The sequence below is a fragment of the Haliotis rufescens genome, unplaced genomic scaffold (assembly GCF_023055435.1).
Source record: "Haliotis rufescens isolate VD_foot unplaced genomic scaffold, xgHalRufe1.0.p SCAF_13, whole genome shotgun sequence".
Lineage (NCBI taxonomy): Eukaryota > Metazoa > Mollusca > Gastropoda > Lepetellida > Haliotidae > Haliotis > Haliotis rufescens.
In genome coordinates, this window is record NW_025963813.1 from 1789008 (window position 1) to 1810398 (window position 21391).

Genomic DNA, 21391 nt, shown 5'->3' on the forward strand with positions numbered 1-21391 from the left:
TACCATATTCGACGTAAAAGCGCCTAGGCGCTCTCAAAATTAGAAATAAGGCACGCTTATTAGAATATAATTTATGGGCCCATCTTGTACGGATTTTAATCATTCTGACTGAACACTTCCAATTCCACATCTGTCCTTTCACTATATCCAAATTGGGTATAAAGCAATTTTCTACAATAATTACACTAAACTGCTGCCAAATAGCGTCCAATCTAAAATTAAGTTGATTGATCATTTGGGAAATCAATTTACAAACATTCAGTATCACAGTGGACTTTGATTAAAAAGATCAATTGGGCTTTCATGTTAATGACAGAATCAGACACTAGACTCTCATGTTAATGACAGAATCGGACACTAGGCTTTCGTGTTAATGACAGAATCAGACTTTCACTTTAATGATCTAAAATTTCTCAAATCTATAACCAGCATTACACCAGACAAAGCCTGTCCCTACCCTGCTGGGGGTGGTTGAAGCGGAACACATGGTGCTTCCCGAGGATCACCCGAGCTCCAGTCTTCAGGACGGTGGCCTCCATGACTTGTCGCCCATTCACATAGCACAGTGCATCGTCAAACGGCACCAGCGTCACGTTTTCTGCAGAAGAAAGTGAAAGGTCAGTCCTCAAAAACAAATGAAGGTCGTGAGACACCGAGCTGTGCCACTCATTCGTTCAGACTCAATTCTGCATTACATAACAGTACAGGAAGAGATACAGTAAACTACAGTTATAACAAACTCAAGGGGACCACTAATTTTAGTTTGTAATAACCGTAGTTCGTTATAAGCATACATACAGCATATATACAACAAATGGTGGGGACTATAAATAAGTTCGCTATATCCGTCATTACAAGCGTGTTCGTTATAAACGTAGTTTACTGTAGTGCTTTCCCCAGAGCTCACATTTCTTACAAGAATAATTGGACCCTGATGAACATGTACTGAAGAATTAATAACATATAACAAATATGCAACAGAAACATCTTTCCATGTTGTCAAGCTCTAAACACACAATCAAAAAAAATCTTTGCCAAAACGTTCTGCCCGAAAAATGGTTTCACTGTATATAGAAAGGGGAATGCCAATATCCCCTCCGGATTTTTAATCAGTCTTAAGGAGTCACAGCAGCTTCTTACCATCATTGTTTTCAAACAGACAGTGCTCCTCTAGGATGTAGGTTCCATTTAGCTGGATGTCTTGTAGATTCTTTGCCTCTGCTCGACCAATTCTAGGCAACAAAACAGATCCATTTACAACTGATATAGTCATCTGCATCAAGAGTCTTGTTTGTTTGTTGTTTAACGCCGCACTCAGCAATATTCCAGCTATATGACGGCAGTCTGTAAACAAGTCTGGACAAGACAATCCAGTGATTGATATCACGAGCATCGATCCACACAATTACGATGACATGCATCAACCAAGTCAGAGAGTCTGACCACCAAATCCCGTTAGTTGCCTCTTACGACAAGCATAGCTGCCATTTACGTCAAGCATGGGTTGCTGAAGACCAATTCTAACTTGGATCTTCACAGGTCGCATCAATATACAGTGGGAGACATACATGTATAAAACATACAGTAAGTGATTCATATTTCAGCAGCATCAATGTATTGTATTTCACAGATTTTCCTGGTAAAAATCCCAACAGGCTGTTGAAAGCTTTAAAATTAACACACAAAATCAGCCTCCAGTATTCTGAATATGTATTCAATGACAATAGCATTAGACAATGTACACAGTAGCAGTCCTCGTGTGAGAAGTTGGTTGGTTGGTTTGTTGTTTCATGCCGCACTCAGCAATATTCCAGCTATATGACGGTGGTCTGTAAATAATCGAGTCTGGACCAGACAATCCAGTGATTGATATCATGAGCATCAGTCAAATCAATTGCTATCAATGACATGCATCAACCAAGTCAGCGAGCCTGACCACCCGATCCCGTTAGTCGCCTTTTACGACAAGCATAGTCACCTTTTACGGCAAGCATGGGTTGCTGCAGACCTATTCTACCCCGTAATCTTCACGGGTGTCGTGTGAGAAGTAGCATTCAGGTCTCTGTCACATGTTACAGCTTTAATAGCAATGCCGGATGTGTATTTTGCACACATGCCCTGCCCAAAAAGTAAAACCACCTGTACAAAATATTGGGATTGTCCGAAATAAGCGTTGTGTCCACTTTTCACAACGGCGTCTCTGCTTATCTGTGCGTATCAATAAGGTGATACTTTTGCTTCTAATCCTGAATGGGATTACATATCAGAGTTCTCTTTGTTAGCATTTCTCTCTCACCTGGTCGTCGCATCCTTGATGTAGTAGATGAGGCACTCCGACATCAAGGGGTCCTCATTCAGATTGACAAGATGGGGGGTCTGGAAGAGGAGAGGGGACCATCAAGACCAAATCCCAAGTGCACTAACTAAGCAGGGAGCAGATGGAAGCAGCAGTCGGGAGTACGAGTAACAATCTGTGTACTGAGGCTACAAGAACGCACAATAGCCCAGGGAACTCTTCCTCATACCATTCACACACCCAACACTGTGGTTGGTTGGTTGGTTGGTTTGTTGTTTAACATTATGCTCAGCAATATTCCAGCTTTCTGATGGCGGTCTGTAAATTATGGAGTCTGGACCAGACAATCCAGTAATTGATATCATGAGCATCGATCAATGCAATTGGGATCGATAACATGCATCAACCAAGTCAGTGAGCTTGACCACCCCATCCCGTGAGTCGCCTCTTACGACAAGCATAGTCGCCTTTTACAGCAAGCATTGGTCCTATTCTACCCCGCATCTTCACGGGTCCAGTACACATTGGAAACACAAGATCGTCATTTTACATGTTTGAGTCAGCCTTTGTGATTTCAGGTACAATTCTTGCATGGTAAACATTGCTCTAGGACTTCCAGAGGGGGCAATGTAAATATAAACTATGGCTAAAACAGCCTATTGTCCATCTACTTACCTTTTTGGGAGAAAACACACCAATTGTTCCACCATCTTCTTTAAGGGCTACTCCCATTTCGGCCAGCACAGCTTCTCTGTAGCACAAGAATACAAATATTGTATTGCTAGTTACTGATGTCAAACTCCACTTCAACTTGTTTTAAGTAGCAGAACCTTGATATCCTGATAATATTCAGGATATTGTTGTCTGAAACTAGCTTTACAACACCTCTGGCTCTCAGCGGTCTTTGTGAAATGCCTCTGTGCTGCATTTTAGAAACTTTTGCCCCCCATTAATTGTCAAAAAATGTTTCTTTCTTTCCTCGATCCAAAGCAACCCAAAACAACCTCTTACCTTTCTTTGCGAATGGCCTCTGTTTTACGGAGTTTTTCTTCCCATGATTCATTAAGTTCGGCAATAAGTTTCTCCGACATCTGGAGTCTTTCCATTGCGTCTTCCCCTCCCTCAATAGTCACCGAGTTCTTCCGAGCCCGCAAGGCCTTCACATGCTCGGACATGCTGGCATTACCTACATAAAGGACTAGCATTACAAAAAAGCAGAGAAAATGTGCATACATTCAGTACACGGCCTAAAGAAAAGCATTGAATATTGTATCTTCCTCTGAATATAACAATGTTAGAAAGGCAAAATTGGGATCAGTTTTAACAATTAAAGATATAAGCATATTAATTTTGTTCATGTTTTACAATGCATTTCCAAGATTTTATTTTTATTTCGTCATCATAACACTAATGTTACTATCATGCAATGATCTATTGTGAGCAAAGTTAAGCTTCAGTTTGTTTTATAATATTCATGCACTTAGCCACATCAATGTAAACAATGAATATACTATTCTCCAGTTGTCAGAAATATGATGAAATAGCTGCAGAACTGCTGATACAGTGTAAAGCAATACTCCCTCCCGCCCTCACATCCTATGTTGGCTGCACATAAAGGACTAGCATGTTTAACATGGGGTTCTTTCACCAGGTAGCAGGCAGTTTGAACAGGGTACAAGCGTCTGATGTGTTTGCAGTATTCCCCTCCACATGAGTACAGCAGTCAGATTTTGATAAAACTTAAAAGCTTCTTGCACAGGCCATTTCCAAAATGCTATCTGAGAACTCAACCGCTGGGACTCCAGTATTGAAATACAGGCATACCATAGCTGCAGATCTGAGATAGTTACAGTAAAACCTCATTAGTCTTGACCCCAATAATCTGGAAACCCCAGGAATATGACTATGAATACTGTAAATACAGTGGTCCCTCGCTACAATGCTACCAATGGTGTCCAAATAATTGGTGGGCGTTATAGACGATGAGCCGTTTGTACATGGAAGAATCGGGTGATCCTTAACTTTTGTTGCGGCAATCTGTTAATCTGTACAAATTAACTTGGAACGCAACTGTCCTGATTTACAGGGTTTTACTGTTTTCTGTGGAAGAAGGCCTGGCTTTTATTGACTAAGAAAGTAATTTGTTCTACTTTGCTGCAGGCAACTTAGACAAGAGTAATGGTGGTGGCATGTTTGCAGCAATTAGTGGCTTTTTGCGAGATGGAAAGCAAAAGCGTGAAGTCCCCTACCTCTGGTAGTGATTCGGAAGGAAAACATAGCAGGTTAAATATGGAGCCGCCCAACTGTATGGAGTATTTTTCAAAGCTACAGATACTAAATAACACTTGCAGTGTTGGGGGAATCCGAGGGCTTACTTCAATGTTAGAGTCTGTTAAGAGTCTATGGGATGCGTGTGTTACGCTATATGCCCTAGTTTGTCACTCAATCAATAGTGAGTGAGTGAGTGAGTTTGGTTTTACGCCGCTTTTAGCAATATTCCAGCAATATCACGGCGGGGGACACCAGAAATGGGCTTCACACATTGTGCCCATGTCGGGAATCGAACCCGGGTCTTCGGCGTGACGAGCGAACGCTTTAACCACTAGGCTACCCGACCGCCCCCACTCAATCAATAGTCAATAATTATCCTCCATCACTTTAACCATTAATTCTTAAAGATCTTCCAAAAAAGGGTTAAACAATGCAATCTTAACACTACAATTATTAATTAATATAATAAATTGAATATTAATATATTTAGCTTATGAATGTATGGTAGAGATAACAAAGATTTAAGATTCTTTACAAGACCTATCTAAACAGTTAGATAAATTGGCATAAATTCTTAGGCTTATCCCCCATGTCTTTGAATGCCCATCAAAAGTTGCTACAGAGGGAGTGGACTTCACAGGTCTATTTGCCATGTGGGAGAGTGCTGTAGGGTGCAATTTACCCGTTGTAAACTTCACGGGATTGTCAGAATTTGTATCAACTGGGGAAAAAGAGGTAAAAAGTAATAGTTTTACAATAGAAATGCTCAAAAAAAATCACAAGAATTGAAATAGTCTGCCATGAGATAAGACAAACAATGTTTAGATACCGTGTTCATAAATAATTATATCTTTATTAGTAACTTCATAGAAACTATTAACAATTTTCAAAAGTAAACATATAGTCTTCATATGGATCAACTCAGATACTGAACGTTAGATACATCTGATACTAAACGGAGACAACTCTACCCACCTGCTTGTATCTCAATGCCCTCGCTAGCCAAGAGTTCTCTCAGCCTTGCTACCTCTTCCTTCAACTCTCGGATCAACCGTGCATTCGGATCCTCGTTAACCACGGCCTTGCACATAATCTGTTTGGCACGATCAGCATATCTGGAGTGATGCAAAAGAGCAAATTCAACCTGAAGTATATTTAATGAAGCATTAGACAAGACTTAAAACAATTATTTTTGAAAGTAATTCTGTGAGAGAACTGTTGTATAATGTTGCACATGAAGGATGGTCAAATATATACATATAACTGACTACATATCCCCTTCTGCATGTTAGATAGACCCCCAACAAAATAAATTAAAAATAACATAAAATTACCCACATATCTATCCTTATTAAACCAGTTAAATTTTTGGATTACTTACTTCATAAAAGTAACCAAATTCACACACAAAAACAAATATTTAATTATTTTATTATAATCCTTACCACATTATTCCACCTTTTCTAAACAAAACTGATTGACACATGGGTGAAATTTCACATGGTTACCATGGCAACCAGAATCAATAGACTCCAAAGTAAACCCTTTCTGTTTGAAAAGAAAACTCCAAACAAACTAATTTCAAAGTAACAGAATATTGATTCTGTCTTTTCCCACAGCTCTGTGGGTCTCAGTTAATGGCCTCCAAGGTGTACATGCGACTCACCTGAGTGTACTGAGGGTTTCATCAAAGTTGATGTCAGCCGGACTGAGAGCAGCAATCATGGCTGTTTTGGAGTTTCCACCTGGAACAGACATTGTGAACAAACTTGAAGCAGATGCTCCCTGAATGGGGACTCTGAGTGATCTATTGAGTTGACTGAGGCCTTGTCTATGACTATACTCAAAAGTCTGCTACCCATTTTCAGTATCAACATCAACAGCCATATCATTACAAAGAACCAGTATCATGCATCAGAGTGGATAGCTTTTCTCACCCAAGTTTTCTCTCAGCAGCCATGTGAGGACAGAGTCTCTGTAGGGGATGAAGTCACTCTTCTTCTTCTTCTTATTGGCCTGATACAGATTCATAAACAATGTCATAACCAAATGTCCCAGATTTACCATGCGAGTGAGTAGACAGTTTGACGCCACTTAAAGACTTATTTCAGCTGTATCATGGCAGGAACACCAAACTTGGCTCAGATATGCCATGAATGAGTAGAGAGTTTGACGCCACTTTAAGACATATTGCAACTACATCATGGCAGGAAGATTAAACATAGGCTTCATACATCATACCATGGAGTGAGTGAGTGAGTGAGTGTGTGAGTCAGGTTCCATGCCGCTTTTAACAGTATTCCAGTTATATCGCGGCGTGTCAGCTTAATGTGGGAGGAATGCCCGAAGTGATGCAGGTCTCAGACGTTTACCACTTCAGTTAAACCCACGGGCACGGGTATGGTGCTGACAAACCTAGAAACATAATCGGGGCGACCCGGGATTCGAACCCAGAATCAAAGGTTTCTGGCGTGCCCAAGAGACACAACTCTGCCAAGCGAATCGCGGCGTCTTACCCGTGACCCCCTCATACCATGGAATCAAACCCAGATGTGTTGAGTGAACGCTTTAACCACAAGGCTACCCTACTGCCCCCTAATGTCATGATCCAGCAACATGGGATATGTAACAGAAGATGATGATGCAGTGAATCTCAAGACATGTATTCTAATCCTGATGTCACAAGGGGACAAATACAAATTCATTTTCCCCAAATCACTTTTAATATCAAGGTCATGATTATACTATATTAAGACAACACCAATACATAAACTTCATATCATAAAGCCGAAATGCTGACCAGGGCCCCGTTCCACAAAGCGATCTCCGTGGAAGGTCACACTAAGTCGTAAGTCAATGCTAAAGGAGTTACGAGCATCTAATTGCTAAGATTATTTGTGGAACTGGGTCCTGTGCCAGTTTTAGACTATTTATATGCAGTGTCATGTGTCATGCTAATAATAATAGGATGTTCTTCAATATAATATTGTGTTGTGTCAATGAATCATTCCAGCCTTCAATAGCAAATGTCCTGAACAGAGGACTACATGTAATTCATTACTAAAACAAATACTGGCATGCATGAATGCAGGTATAATAGCACTGATTCTACAACAAAGCAAAAAACAAAGACAAAAGAAAATAATGACAATGAAACATGATTTGCCTACTGAGGCAAGTGCCAGACAGAAATCTCTCACAAACTAGTCCTTTGAAAAACAGTCGAACCTCGTTGTGTCAAATTCCCTGTTGTCTCAAACTCATTTGGGAGACCAAAGCATCCAATTTAAGCATAAAATTCCCCTGCTGTCTCGAACTCCGGATAGAATTCATTTGGGAGACCAAAGCATCCAATTTAAGCATAAAATTCCCCTGCTGTCTCGAACCCCGGATAACTCCAACTTTCTCCCAGGTCCTCACGAGTTCCACACAATGAGGTTCGACTGTACCTTTTCCAAACACCACATTAACAGCAGAGACACTTTTGGAATTTTTTTGTTAAATCTAATTTTCTATTTGATAAGAGTTGGCCATGAATTGATAATTTGCAGGTTAATGTGGTTTCACAATGCAGATGGCAACATAGCCACAATATCACAGTGGCCCCCAAATAATCAATAGTTGTCGCTGGGAATGACGACAATTAAGCCCTAGCAGGAAGACCTATTCTATCTAGGACATATTCCCTACGGGCTTTGTGATGGGTCTTCAGCAGCATGTAGTAACACAAGTGCATGATGGTGTACAATGACATAAATATTGGAAGCAATTTGCACTCTGGTAGTAATCCCTCGAGATCTTCACTACCCTGAATGAAGTACATTTCAATGCAATTTGGAGTGGCAATTACTTCATTATGTAATAGGGTAATAACAGATGTAACGCCCACCAGACTCCGGCCCGGAAATATGTGTTGGTGGTTTTCAACATATATAAGTCAGGTGGTATTCGTGGCTCGTAGCTTGCTTGATAATATATAGAATATTCCTAGATTTTAGAAGAAAACTATTTGTCCTTTCAAATTTTCAAAAGTCTCAGACTAGAAACCAATCTGAAGTTCTCCACCTGTCTCCACGCTGATTTAGTCACATGCAGCTTAATGAAGGCATCCTCTAAATGAAATGATGGAAACAAAAATAAAAGAATGACAAGAAAAAAAGGCAATGTTGCACATTGAGTCATCACTTACTGGTGCGACGCTCTGAAAACAGAGAAAAATCATTAGTCCTTTTTACCAGAGGAACCAGGATGGGAGACATTCTCTTCTCACGCAAGATTCAGGAAAATACCTATCAAATGAACTCCACAAACTCTAATGGTCCAGAATATAAAAGTCAGTATTTTACAGACATCCTATTTGTCGGTGTAACACAGCACTCAGTACTATTCCAATCTTCCCGAGGCAAGAGAGTTAACTGACTACAAAAGTCCAGTTTCCACCCGTGCCGAACTTGGCTGGTATTATGTTTTAGTTACATTTTGGCTGGACTAACGAGTCTATGCATAGTCTAATCAAAATCGCGCAACTAAATCGAAATCCATTTCGTAAACTGTCATACAGATTTCGGTCGACTGCAGGATTTGCAAAGCATGTGCACCGCCAACTCATTGTCAACAGAATTTTTCCAAATCTTTTCATGTTTTTAATCAAGGTGCTCACGTGATTTGATGCATTTCGCGATGTAAGACCCGTGTTATCACAATATAGATCTTGATTATCAATCAGATCGTCATGACTTTTGTTTGAAGCAAATGCAAGTGATACAAGAGGTGGAATCTGATTGGTCCATAGGAGAGGCTTATAAGGGACATAACTTCAAATAGCCAGTGGTGGCGCTACGATCAAGCCCTGGAATTCCAGCCTAGATCGGCAAGGGTGGAAACTGGACTTTTAAAGTCAGTTAACTCTCTTGCCTCGGGAAGATGTACTATTCCAGCTATATGATGTCAGTCTGTTAATAATAGGGTCAGGACCACACAAAACAGTGACTGATGTGAGCAATGATCCCCGCCATCCAGGTATGTTAACAAATCATCAACCAAGTCAGTTAGTCTGGCCCCCTGATCCAGTAAGTCGCCTCTTAATGACAATACAAACTTACATATTTTTTCTACAAGTTGTTCAAACAACAATTATCAACTTTAAGTGATGTTTTGTTTGTTTGTTGTTCAAGGCCGCACTCAGCAATATTCCAGCTATATGACGGTGGTCTGTAAATAAGAGTGTCTGGACCAGACAATCCAGTAATTTACATCATGAGCATCGATCCACACAATTGGGATACGATGACATGCATCAACCAAGTCAGCGAGCCTGACCACCTGATCCTGTTAGTCGCCTCTTACGACAAGCATAGTCACCTGTTAAGGCAAGCATTGGTTTGCTGAAGACCTATTCTACCCTGGATATCTTCACAGGTCCTCAGTTATTACAAAAAGTAAAGTCAATTTATCAGTCTCTGTAGAACACTAATGACATAAACTCTTAAAAATAAACAGCTAGTGATTCCGTGGCATTTGATTGGTTGACCAATCAATTTTTGTTGTGTTTATGTTTCCATAAACCCCCAAACAATTTAGGCCACACCCACTTATGGGCTACTGTTTCCGGATTGGATTATCCGAACGATGTCACTGATTTCGTATTGTCTACAGTAGTTTGTGTTCAGGATTAAAGATGATTTTATTTTTTCATATCTAACTATAAGAACTGACTTCAATAATATTTTTGCATTTATGGAGTTCAGAACATTAAAACTGGAATGCATAATGAGTGAGTGAGTTTGGCCTAACGCCGCTTTTAACAGTATTCCAGTTATATCGCGGCGTGTCAGCTTAATGTGGGAGGAATGCCCGAAGTGATGCAGGTCTCAGACGTTTACCACTTCGGTGAAACCCACGAGCACGGGTATGGTGCTGACAAACCTAGAAACATAATCGGGGCGAACCGGGATTCGAACCCACAATCATAGGTTTCTGGCGTGCCCAAGGGACGCAACTCTGCACAGTGAATCGCGGCGCCTTAGACGACTGGGCCACCCGTGCCCCCCTGGAATGCATAATGAGAAACTCACGGGCATACCTCCATTAACGCAAAACTATTGAAGTCAATTCTTAAGTGAACTATTTCGCGACACAGGAGACAAATGAGCACATCTTACCACTTCTGCCAGGGCCGAGATGACCTTGCCCAGGGTGGTCAGGGACTTGTTGATGTTGGCGCCCTCCTTCAAGCGAGTTCCCTTTGCACCTGTTGAGTCGGCTCTCTCACTGCCAGCCAAGTCAACCAAGGAAATTTTGCTGACCTAAACAGATTTGATGGAAAGAATTTAAGAAAGACAGTTATCATTTCAATGAAGAGTATAATAAAGATAATTTTATCCCAGTTAACGACACATTCAAATTCTAACCACATCTGCACAACAGTCATTCGCACACAAAAAAAACATCATAAGTATCATCACTACTTTATGGCATGAGTTAAAAATGAGTGAATACTGTTTTAGCCCCTGCAGTCAGTGCTATATCACATTTAAATTAAACTTAAGCCAAGCAAATTACTGGATGATAGCATGATCATCACCCCATGGCTTCAGGGTATGACGACACAGTCATCCAAATCACACACTGTAACCACCCAGTCCGCATCTGAGTGAGCTCTCACAACAAGCATGGAGTACTGGGGACCTAGTCAGCTCTCACAAAAAGCACGGAGTACTGGGGACCTTGTCAGCTCTAACAACAAGCACAGGTTCTGGGGACCTAGTAAGCTCTTACAACAAGCATGGAGTTCTGGGGACCAAGTCAGCTCTCACAACAAGCACGGAGTACTGGGGACCTAGTCAGCTCTCACAACAAGCACGGAGTACTGGGGACCCAGTCAGCTCTCACAAGCACGGAGTACTGGGGACCTAGTCAGCTCTCACAACAAGCACGGAGTACTGGGGACCCAGTCAGCTCTCACAAGCACGGAGTACTGGGGACCTAGTCAGCTCTCACAACAAGCACGGAGTACTGGGGACCCAGTCAGCTCTCACAAGCACGGAGTACTGGGGACCTAGTCAGCTCTCACAACAAGCACGGAGTACCATGGGGACCTAGTCAGCTCTCACAACAAGCACGGAGTACTGGGGACCTAGTCAGCTCTTACAACAAGCAAGGAGTACTGGGGACCTAGTCAGCTCTCACAACAAGCACGGAGTACTGGGGACCTAGTCAGCTCTCACAACAAGCACAGAGTACTGTCAGCCCTTACAATACCCACCTTCTCTCCAATCATGTTTGTGGTTGAGTCATATCGGCGCTGTGAGAATATGATGGTGAAGACAGCGTGAGATCTACTGCTGGTCTCGTTCATGTTTGTAGCAGCTACAGTTCTGAAATGATTGACACAAACATGTATTTTTTCAAGTAAAAATATCATTTATACTTATCCTGACTCATACTTATTGCTTATCTCTCTCTCTTCCGAAGAGGTAGTGGAAACGTCTTGTGCTGTTCCCAAAGAACAGAGAAAACAGCTCACCCAAACACACCCTTATTCTGCGTTTGGGTGAGCTGTTTTCTCTGTTCTTTGGGAACAGCATAGGACGTTTCCACTACCTATTCGGAAGAGAGAGAGATAAGCAATAAGTATGAGTCAGGATAAGATAAAATAAGGATTGACAAACTATCCTTCAAAAACCTTCTGCCGGTACACTTTTGGCCATGGTCCTAAAGGTGGTCCTATCCGATTAGAGTCATCTCCTCATCTTCCATCACCAAAAACAAACCTCATACTATCCTGCATCACTTCAGCCCCACCTTTTACATCAGCTGATTCCAGATTATTAGAATTGTTTAACTCAAAATTCCAGACAATATTCATTTTCTGGGATTTCAATGATGTGATTGTTTGAGTAGACAGAAAATCGTGTAAACAATCTTGTGATAGTTCACTGGCTTTGTGAAACACACATAGTGACCTAATGCTGAATCTACATCTATTAATCTGTAAAATATTATACAGTGTTGATCCTATTAACACTGTTCTTTCATGACGTCATTTCTCGAGATTCAAACATGATGACATCATAAACTGGACGACATATTTAAAGTTGTGAGTTGTTCCCTATAGAAGTAGCTGGACAGTGGAGATGAACCCAATGACTGAACGATGGCACCCAAAATTGGGAGAGATATGACAATCGGTTTTGGGGGAAAAGGTGCAGATAATCGATGTGAAAATTGTGAGAATACCAAACTGCGCCCTTCATGTTTATTTCTCACTGCAGTGTTATTATTTACTTGTTTATTTCTAAAGTAAAAATATGAATTGCTGTTGTTTTATTACACGTATTGACAGTGGGTCTATGCAGTCACATGTTGGGGTAAACATTTTGAAATAATCCAAGTTGATACACTTGATTGTGTCCCCTGTACTGCTAAGCAATTGACTGTATGCATTGCTACAAGAGATCACTACATACTGCTAATCTCAAATTTCAAATTTGTACTGACCAAGTTTCTCATCACCCGTTCCTTTACCGGACTTCACTGAAGGGGTAGATCTACGGTGTAATTTTTTTCTGCGCTTGATAAGCAAATTTTTTTCTCCAAAATACTGAATCCGCTAGAGGGGGGTGCGCACTATACTCAAGAAAATATGGTACTGCTACAGAAGTTTACTGTACGTATGAAGTTTTACCTTGCTTTGTTTCCTTCATCAATGAGGTTTTTAATGTCCTCAAATGACTGCACAGCTAGTTTCGACAGATCCTCCACGTAGGGTCCTAGCAATGGATGTTCCCTGACTCGCAGCGCGTTCTTGTTGCTTGGGTTGAGGAGATCTCGCACACGCTCACAGTAGATTTCCATATAGCTCACCTGCACAAAACAAATTTATATTATCTCTGCATCAAAAGAAGGAGAAAAAACATTTCTATTATATGAAGTAAGATTTCTAAACTTGTACCAACTATAACAAGTAGAACATCAACGTAACTGCATCTTTTCATTGCATTCAATTATTGTTTTAAAAAATAAATCATAGTTCACACTTTAGTGAGTGAGTGTGTTTGGTTTAACGCCGCTTTTAACAGTATTCCAGTTATATCGCAGCTTGTCAGCTTAATGTGGGAGGAAAGCCCGAAGTGATGCAGGTCTCAGACGTTTACCACTTCGGTGAAACCCACGAGGACGGGTATGGTGCTGACAACCCTAGAAACATAATCGGGGCGAACCGGGATTTGAACCCACAATCATAGGTTTCTGGCATGCCCAAGGGACGCAACTCTGCACAGCGAATCACGGCGCCTTAGACGACTGGGCCACCCATGCCCCCAGTTCACACATGAAAATCTATACCTTTCAAAAGAAATATCATACATGTCAACCATTAACCAGTGTTTCCATGATTTCTAAAATCAAAGCTTATAATTACTTTTATTTTCAAACCCATTAACTTTGTACTTTCTTCATTTCCTTCAAGAAAAGAATGTGCATATCTTAAGCCTAATCAGTCTGAGTGCCTGTGGCTATGTTTAGCAAGAAACAGTTTTAACACTGTGTGTTTCAAAGACCCTTATCCATAAAAACCAAACCAAAGTCTTCATCCAAGACAAAATGTTGTACTGATTTCATGGACTGAGTTTCCATATCAGAATATTGAAGACAAAAGAAAACATTGCAAAGTTGATATATTTGTTAATCAACTTGACTTTTTATGTTCTGAATATCACTCAGACAATTTAACTTCGAACTGCAGCTACAGTCCAATATATAGCGTATCTCCCTCTTATGCCTTTTCATATCAATGTGTCATAAAATGTTTCAAACTCGGAGTGTTCTATTTATCATCCAAAATCATTGTTCCTACTTTTTAGTTTGTGGACAGTAATACCAATGTCTTGAGTGTACAAAGGACAGATAACCAGCTTCAGTGGCAGAGATTAGTAATGTCATTTGATAATGTCATGGTAACCGATGATGTCACAATGGCCCTCGATACTATTCAAAGGGACCACTAATTTTAGTTCATAATAACCGTAGTTTGTTATAAGCATATATACAACATATATACAACAAAATGACCGGGACTAAAAAATAAGTTCGTCATATAGGTCAGTTTGTTATAAAGGTGTTCGTTATAAGCGTAGTTTACTGTATTATGTTCAATTTAAAGGCCAGAATATATTTGGAAAATACTCCACATTCAAGTTTACCTGGCAGTTATAAATGTGATGAAATCGTGGTAATAAAAGATGCTATACTGACAGACCAAAAACAGATTTGTCTTTACTCTTCTCAATGGTAAATATAATCATGTAGCTAATAGCACAGATGCTACAGAAACAGTCTTGTTCCACAATTTCAAAATCTGTAATTTTCCAGACAACTATAAAACAATTTCAGTTTATTTATCATATTCATTCTGTTAAACTATGAGGAAAAAATCAACAGGCAACGGACATTTAATATTTCCTATTAGCCATTTAGATCTCTCTGATTACGTTAATGGTCCTGATTAATATCTACTGGTATTTGTCCAGTGGGCCAGCGTATTTGTCAAATACTGAAGTGGTTCTCACTTTAATTGAGTTCATTTAATTTGAGTGTCGCTGGCTTGATAAAGGAACAGCATCTGTACCAAAACGTCGCATTGAAAAAACAAAGAAGTTAAAATCTGTAACTCAACTCTGTCTTCATCAATACTACAGCTTGTAAAATGCCACTTTACGTAATGTTTTCAAACGTAGTATTATTCAACAGTTTAATCAAATCGTTTTTCTTTTTTTCAAACTTGCATAATGCCTTAATCCTACGTCACTATAAATTACTACATTTAGCCGGTTCATAACAATCTCTTGAAAGGTCAAGTGATCGAAGGTAAATATTCCCTGAAGGCAAGCTCTCCGCCTCCACAAATTTTGGCCAATCTCGGAACCACGAGAAAAGCAAGAGCTCTTCACTTACAAGGGTACTATGTAGCAGGTGAGATTATTGATTTTTTCCCCCCGAAGAGTGACCGTGCTCCAATGAGCGACAGGTCTATCAAGCATCCATCTTGTTCTCTTACAGCATCATTACATCCATATATGGTCCAGAAGCCATGCCTAAACTAACAATCTGCCTCGTCTGACGCAAATCTTTGCAGCAGTGACGACGAAACGGACAATGTTGTTTGTGTGAGCAGTCTCTCATTTCCCTCTTATAATGAAATTGATTGGTAGGAATATCGAGGTGTTCTAAAATCTTATTATTTGATGCTTGGAGAATGGAGTATTTTGAGAGATTCAAGTAATCACATCGCTGGCAGTAATGGCGTTACCATGGAAACCAATTCATCAGTTTAAACCCCTTCATTTGCTGATGCAGAATCTGGATCTAAGCCATGGTTGGGTGGTGTTATTAGGCGTAGGTTATACACAATAAATAATTGCTCACACGTACGCTCGTACATAGTGTCAAATTTGCTGTATTGATCAGAATAACAGATGTTGTTGAATCAGAACAGAAATAACACATGGATCCTTTTAGGGAAAAACATCCTGGTTGAAGTGATGAACTCTGTAATATTGCTGCCGTAATGATTTACTCATCAACATAGCCTGCCTTATTCACAAGTATGGAAGGATGTACTTTAATCTGAATATAGTTAAGGCTGAATGAAATTGCTAATAATCTTCACCATCTCAAAATTGCCTGATTCTATTTATGATCATAAAAAGGCTTAGAAATTCAATTTTATTTTCCACAACAAAGTTGCCATCTATTTAATGGCAAAAGTGATAGTTCACAAGGAATTGTCACTTGCCCATTGGGCATTTAACTTGTCTCAGATCAGCAGACCTATGTTAATTTTGAATCAGCCTTTTTATTGTAGAAACTTGTCAATGGAGTTTTGAAAAAGATTCATAGTTATATTCGAATATTCATGAAATTACTTTTGCAGTTATTTCCATTTTGAATTCATTTTTTTTAAATTTCTCGTTAAGAAGAAAAAATCCATTTTATAAAGACTTAAACACAATCTATTTCTTTTCTATTCCAGGAGGTGAAGTGCTCTTAGTCAAACAGAAAGAGCAGCTCAAACACCTTGAAAAGTAGCAACAAGAAAGTCAATGCTTCTGGAATAATAACAACACATTCTTGTAGCATCATTGATAATCACAACGAACATCATCAGCATGATCAAAGCTCGTCAACCCCTTTCCCATAATGCCCATTCGCCATAGATCTCTTCTGCCTTGATAGGGTTCATTTGGCTGAAATGGGGAGTTATTTTGGGCATCCAGCCTTTAAGCCAAGATACTGACAACTCACCATATTAACGATTTCACGTGGCAAGTAACGAACAAATCAATAAACATTCCGATGAGCGGCGCCCTCTGGTGACAGTATATTGATGGCTGTTATTTGGCATTCTGAGTCTCTACACGGAATGCTTTTGGAAATGGACACATTAGCACTGATCAGGTTGAAATGTTTGGTTCAGTGAAAATGAGGCATTAAAATTTGTTGGAGACTTAACCCGAATGTTCCTTCGGATAAAAAAATATGGAAAGGGATCAAGTGAGAAAATATCCTTGCAAAGGATAACAAGGCATGGACATGATGGAGCTGGTTTAAGTAGAAGGTTGTGAGAGCAGGTCACAACAAATTACCAGTGCAAAGGAATCAGTTTACACACAAAACTCTTCTTTGTTTGACATAAGCTAGGGAATTTAGAACTCTGTCTACAGAGAATCTTGTTTCTAATCTGCTGGTTGTACTCTGAAGATAGATTTATTGTGTGGTTTACAGAACACTGATCCTCATGTAAACTAGGCCTAAATACCCTTGTAATGATGATAATGTTGAGCCAACTGCATAGAGTGAGTGAGAGAGTATGGTTTTACGCCGCTTTTAGCAATATTCCAGCAATATCACGGCGGGGGACACCGAAAAATGGGCTTCACACAATGTACCCATGTGGGGAATCGAACCCGGGTCTTCGGCTTGACGAGCCAACGCTTTAACCACTAGGCTACCCCAACTGCATGGAACAGTCTCTTGATAAGTGTTCTTTTCAATAACTTATTTACACCTTTAAAAAATATATAGATTCTATTTGTGACGTGTAGTATTTTTTTATATTTTAATTCATTAAATCGTTGGGATAAGTTCTAATTACAATTACCAGCAGTCAGTTATCAAACCAGACACTTTCCTTTTTTAAATTATACATAATAAGCATAAGTGTTTCATGAAAATAATGCAGCCTTACATCTGTTAGTGGCATGAGAAAGCTGTAGCATCAAATGAAGACAGGATTGACTTGTGGATTTCAACTTCTTATGACACAGGTTGAAATCATTAAGTCAATCCTGTCTTCAAAATGCAGTTTAGGCCAGACTTTGAACTTGGTTTAGGAATCTGCCGACTCCTAAACGTTGAAATGTGATAAAATATAATCTAAATTATAAGCAGAGTGTTAGTTTTTTTATTCCGCCGACCAGATATAAGTAGAGTTATAAAAATCCCACTTTATATTCTGTCAATATTAACATGAATAAATTTTCAAAAATAAGGGTGTTCGGTATTACCGGTACAACGGTATATTGGGGTGCAAATCTTCAGCAATACGTCTTGCAATATGTTTGTAAATGTAGCAATATATTGGGGAAAATATAAATAAGTATATTTATGTGTTCCTAATCGATATGGAGAAATAATATCTTTCTGATACAATTTGCCTCTGACATTCTTTTTATCAATTAGCATGTACACATCGCGACTATCAAGCTCCTCTTGTTTTGTTTTTATTCTTTAATCTCTTTATCATACATTTATTCACTGAAATGGAAAAATAGTGAGGGACACTGACTGATGGTATCTGACATTAATACAGGGTATAACTCTGATTAACTCATGAAAATGTAAATTGGCAGTATATTGCAATGCAAATCGCAATACAGGTTAAAGTAAGGCAATATATTGCAATACAAAATCCAGGTCAATACACAGCCCTAATTAAAAAGACTATAGTTAAACAGTGAGGTATGGACAGTTTGTAGAGACCCCTATGCACGGAGACCAGGGCAGTGATCAGCCTAAATCAGCTCATATCATCCTATCACTGTGTGACAATGAATAAATCATTTCATGTCCAATTAACCAATGGTGCACAAACATCCCCATATGTTTAACACACATACACAGACATGTTACCAGAGCTACAGATAAGCAGCGTATTTGTGTAATTTACCCCTTAGATATATTCAAAACCCAGTTACTTTCAATTAACTTGTGTACAGAAACGCATGTATTGAAAGAAAAACTCAAATGTATAAAAACAGCACAAGTAAATACCCAATGAAGCTTTTTCAGAATGCAGACAAAGGAGCTAATTTCCGAAACACAATTACAAGCTAATTTACTTTCCGGGTCAAGCCTATATATTTAGAACAGTTATATCTAAAACATTATTTCATTTCTTAAAATCTTAAAATGTTCATTAATTTTGGAAAAAACAACAATAGAGTGATGAATAGATGAGTGAAAAAATATTGGTTACCCAATGAAAAATACAATAACCCAATTAGAATAGTAACCCTTGATTAAAAACTCAATTGCTCAAAAAGTTATCTGGAGCTCTGTGTTGCAGTATGTATCATGTGAAAGCTTAAGTCGAATGTCTTTGACTTATATTAGGCAAGAAACATGGCCATGATGACCTGTGATGCTGGTCACACATCTCTAACAAGTGGTCAATGGGTACATAAAAACATATCTTCATTATATTTCAACATATCTTTAATTTGTTTTCTCACATTAAGAGAGACATCCTCACGCCATGTTGTCAGGGAGTGAGGTGAGGTGAGGTGAAATTGGGTTTAACGTCGCGTCCAAGATTATTGCACTTATATAGCGACGTGCATGTACGTGTGTGTGTTTGTGTGGCTGCTTGTACTAGTCCGGACTGATGCCGATTTATAGTGCTAGCTCACTGAGATACCATGACGCAGTTTAACATGAATACCCCACTCAGACACAGTATACGGACTCCGAGCCGACCAGTCCTTGTTTTAGCCCCTTAATGCCGAGCGCCAGACAGGGTAACAACAAGTACCATCTTTTAACGTCTTTTGGTATGACGCGGCCGGGGATCGAACCCCGGACCTTCCGGTCTCCGGGCGGACGCTCTACCACAAGACCACGGAGGCGGTCTGTCAGGGAGTGAGGACAATAACCCAGCCAGGCTGAGACGGACCTCCTTCCGGGGTCCAAGACACACCCACCAACCACAGCTACAACCTGACCCAGGATGAGTGGAGATACTAGCACTACCTGACACAAGACTCACCTCAACTGAGAAGTGAACATCCTCACTCTCATTCTTCCTGATCCGTTGGAATAAATCATCACAAAGCTGCAAAAGAAATCCACAAATTTTGAACTGTTCTCTTGAGAGACTGGTTAAATCTGGCTGCAACACTCAGATATTTTAAAAAATCACATAAATGATATATCTTCAATACGCAGGAAAACACAGAAATATTTTATTAAAGATGTCAACCAAACAAAAAGTGAAGATTCTTTTCATTTCCAGTGCAGTGTATCTCAATTTCAGAGACCTTTAAAGAAAATTATCACAAAAGATGTTCCTGCTTCGAAACTTGTAACTTTTATCAAGTTACTGGAATGAAATGATATTTTGACGTGTGTTCTGAAGCGTCCAGGAAAAAGCATCCAGGAACAGTGTCCGGGAACAAGTGTCATGTTCCTGGACACAGTGGTTGATTCATGGGTACACAACAGCTTTGCGGAAAGCGTTTAAGTTGGCATGCAGCACGTGCTTATTGCTGGATGAGCGCAAAATGCGCATGCTCTAGACACAGTTTATTTCAGTTGGCTTTTGGCGTTCATGTGGGCAAGTAGTAAATGGATATCTCTCTCTAAGTTACAAAATAGTGAATTAGAATAGTACAGAAATAGAATAGAATAGATTAGAAATAGTTGAGAGAGTTACCCATTTACATTGTTAACATACGGCAACTTCACTTTAAGTTTCGAATCCATTTCATTTTATCTTATTACATTTTCATTGTTCATTACATTACAAGGGGATTTCACGTTTAGTTGATTACAAGGGGATTTCACGTTTAGTTTATTGCAAGGTAAGTTCATGTTTAGTTTAGTTTAGTTTAGTTTAGTTTAGTCTTCCACTGCGAACCAACGTGCATATTGAATGACAGCAACAACTGCGAACTAACCTGAGGAATGATCCCCTGTTGCCCCGGCTCATTCTTGCCCATCATGGTGTAGCTCTTCCCCGACCCAGTCTGGCCATATGCAAAGATACACACATTGTAGCCTTCGAACGCATGGTCCAACATCTCCAGACCAATGTCCTCGTACACCTTGTTCTGTGATGCAAACATCGGGTCATTTGCCTGAAACAAAGAAGAACATAGTGAATGGTGTGGCAGCCTTGTTTCCGTAGGATGAAACAGCTGACAGTATATGGGTTGTATTGACTACAACTGTGGGTACCTTGATCTCACTGTCAGGACTTTGCTGTTTACACTATTCAAATAAACAACATGGCTTCATAGGCCTACAGTTCTTACAGATGACTCCATGTCAAACAAATAATGAAAGGAAATTGAACAAGTGATAACGTATCAAACTCCTCATAAATCGATTATCCATTGATCGTGGACACATTTGCAGAGCCCTTTCTTGTCTGCAGAATTCACCTATTTTGCACAACGGTTGCAGAATTCACCTTTTTGCACAACCATTGCAGAATTTACCTGCATGCTTTGCACAACTTGCAGAATGCACCTATTTGTACAACTA

The 21391-nt window shown here is 39.7% G+C and overlaps 1 protein-coding gene across 14 annotated transcripts in view; it reads right to left on the bottom strand.

Annotated features, from left to right (window-relative positions):
- The window catches only part of LOC124148634 (kinesin-like protein unc-104), an 84909-nt gene that overhangs the window by 38521 nt on the left and 24997 nt on the right, over positions 1–21391 (bottom strand). For 10 of the 14 annotated variants that reach the window (XM_046519816.2, XM_046519817.2, XM_046519822.2 and 7 more), the window contains 15 exons: positions 20803–20982; positions 19893–19958; positions 13254–13432; positions 11832–11943; positions 10729–10872; positions 8757–8768; positions 6505–6583; positions 6234–6312; positions 5543–5682; positions 5250–5288; positions 3308–3482; positions 2972–3047; positions 2297–2376; positions 1141–1232; positions 458–598 (listed from right to left, as the gene is read on the bottom strand). In XM_046519816.2, the coding sequence (XP_046375772.1) occupies positions 458–598; positions 1141–1232; positions 2297–2376; positions 2972–3047; positions 3308–3482; positions 5250–5288; positions 5543–5682; positions 6234–6312; positions 6505–6583; positions 8757–8768; positions 10729–10872; positions 11832–11943; positions 13254–13432; positions 19893–19958; positions 20803–20982 (1594 nt within the window). The remainder of the gene's footprint in view (positions 1–457; positions 599–1140; positions 1233–2296; positions 2377–2971; positions 3048–3307; positions 3483–5249; positions 5289–5542; positions 5683–6233; positions 6313–6504; positions 6584–8756; positions 8769–10728; positions 10873–11831; positions 11944–13253; positions 13433–19892; positions 19959–20802; positions 20983–21391) is intronic. The other 4 variants (XM_046519821.2, XM_046519829.2, XM_046519828.2 and 1 more) reach the window with 2 other exon arrangements.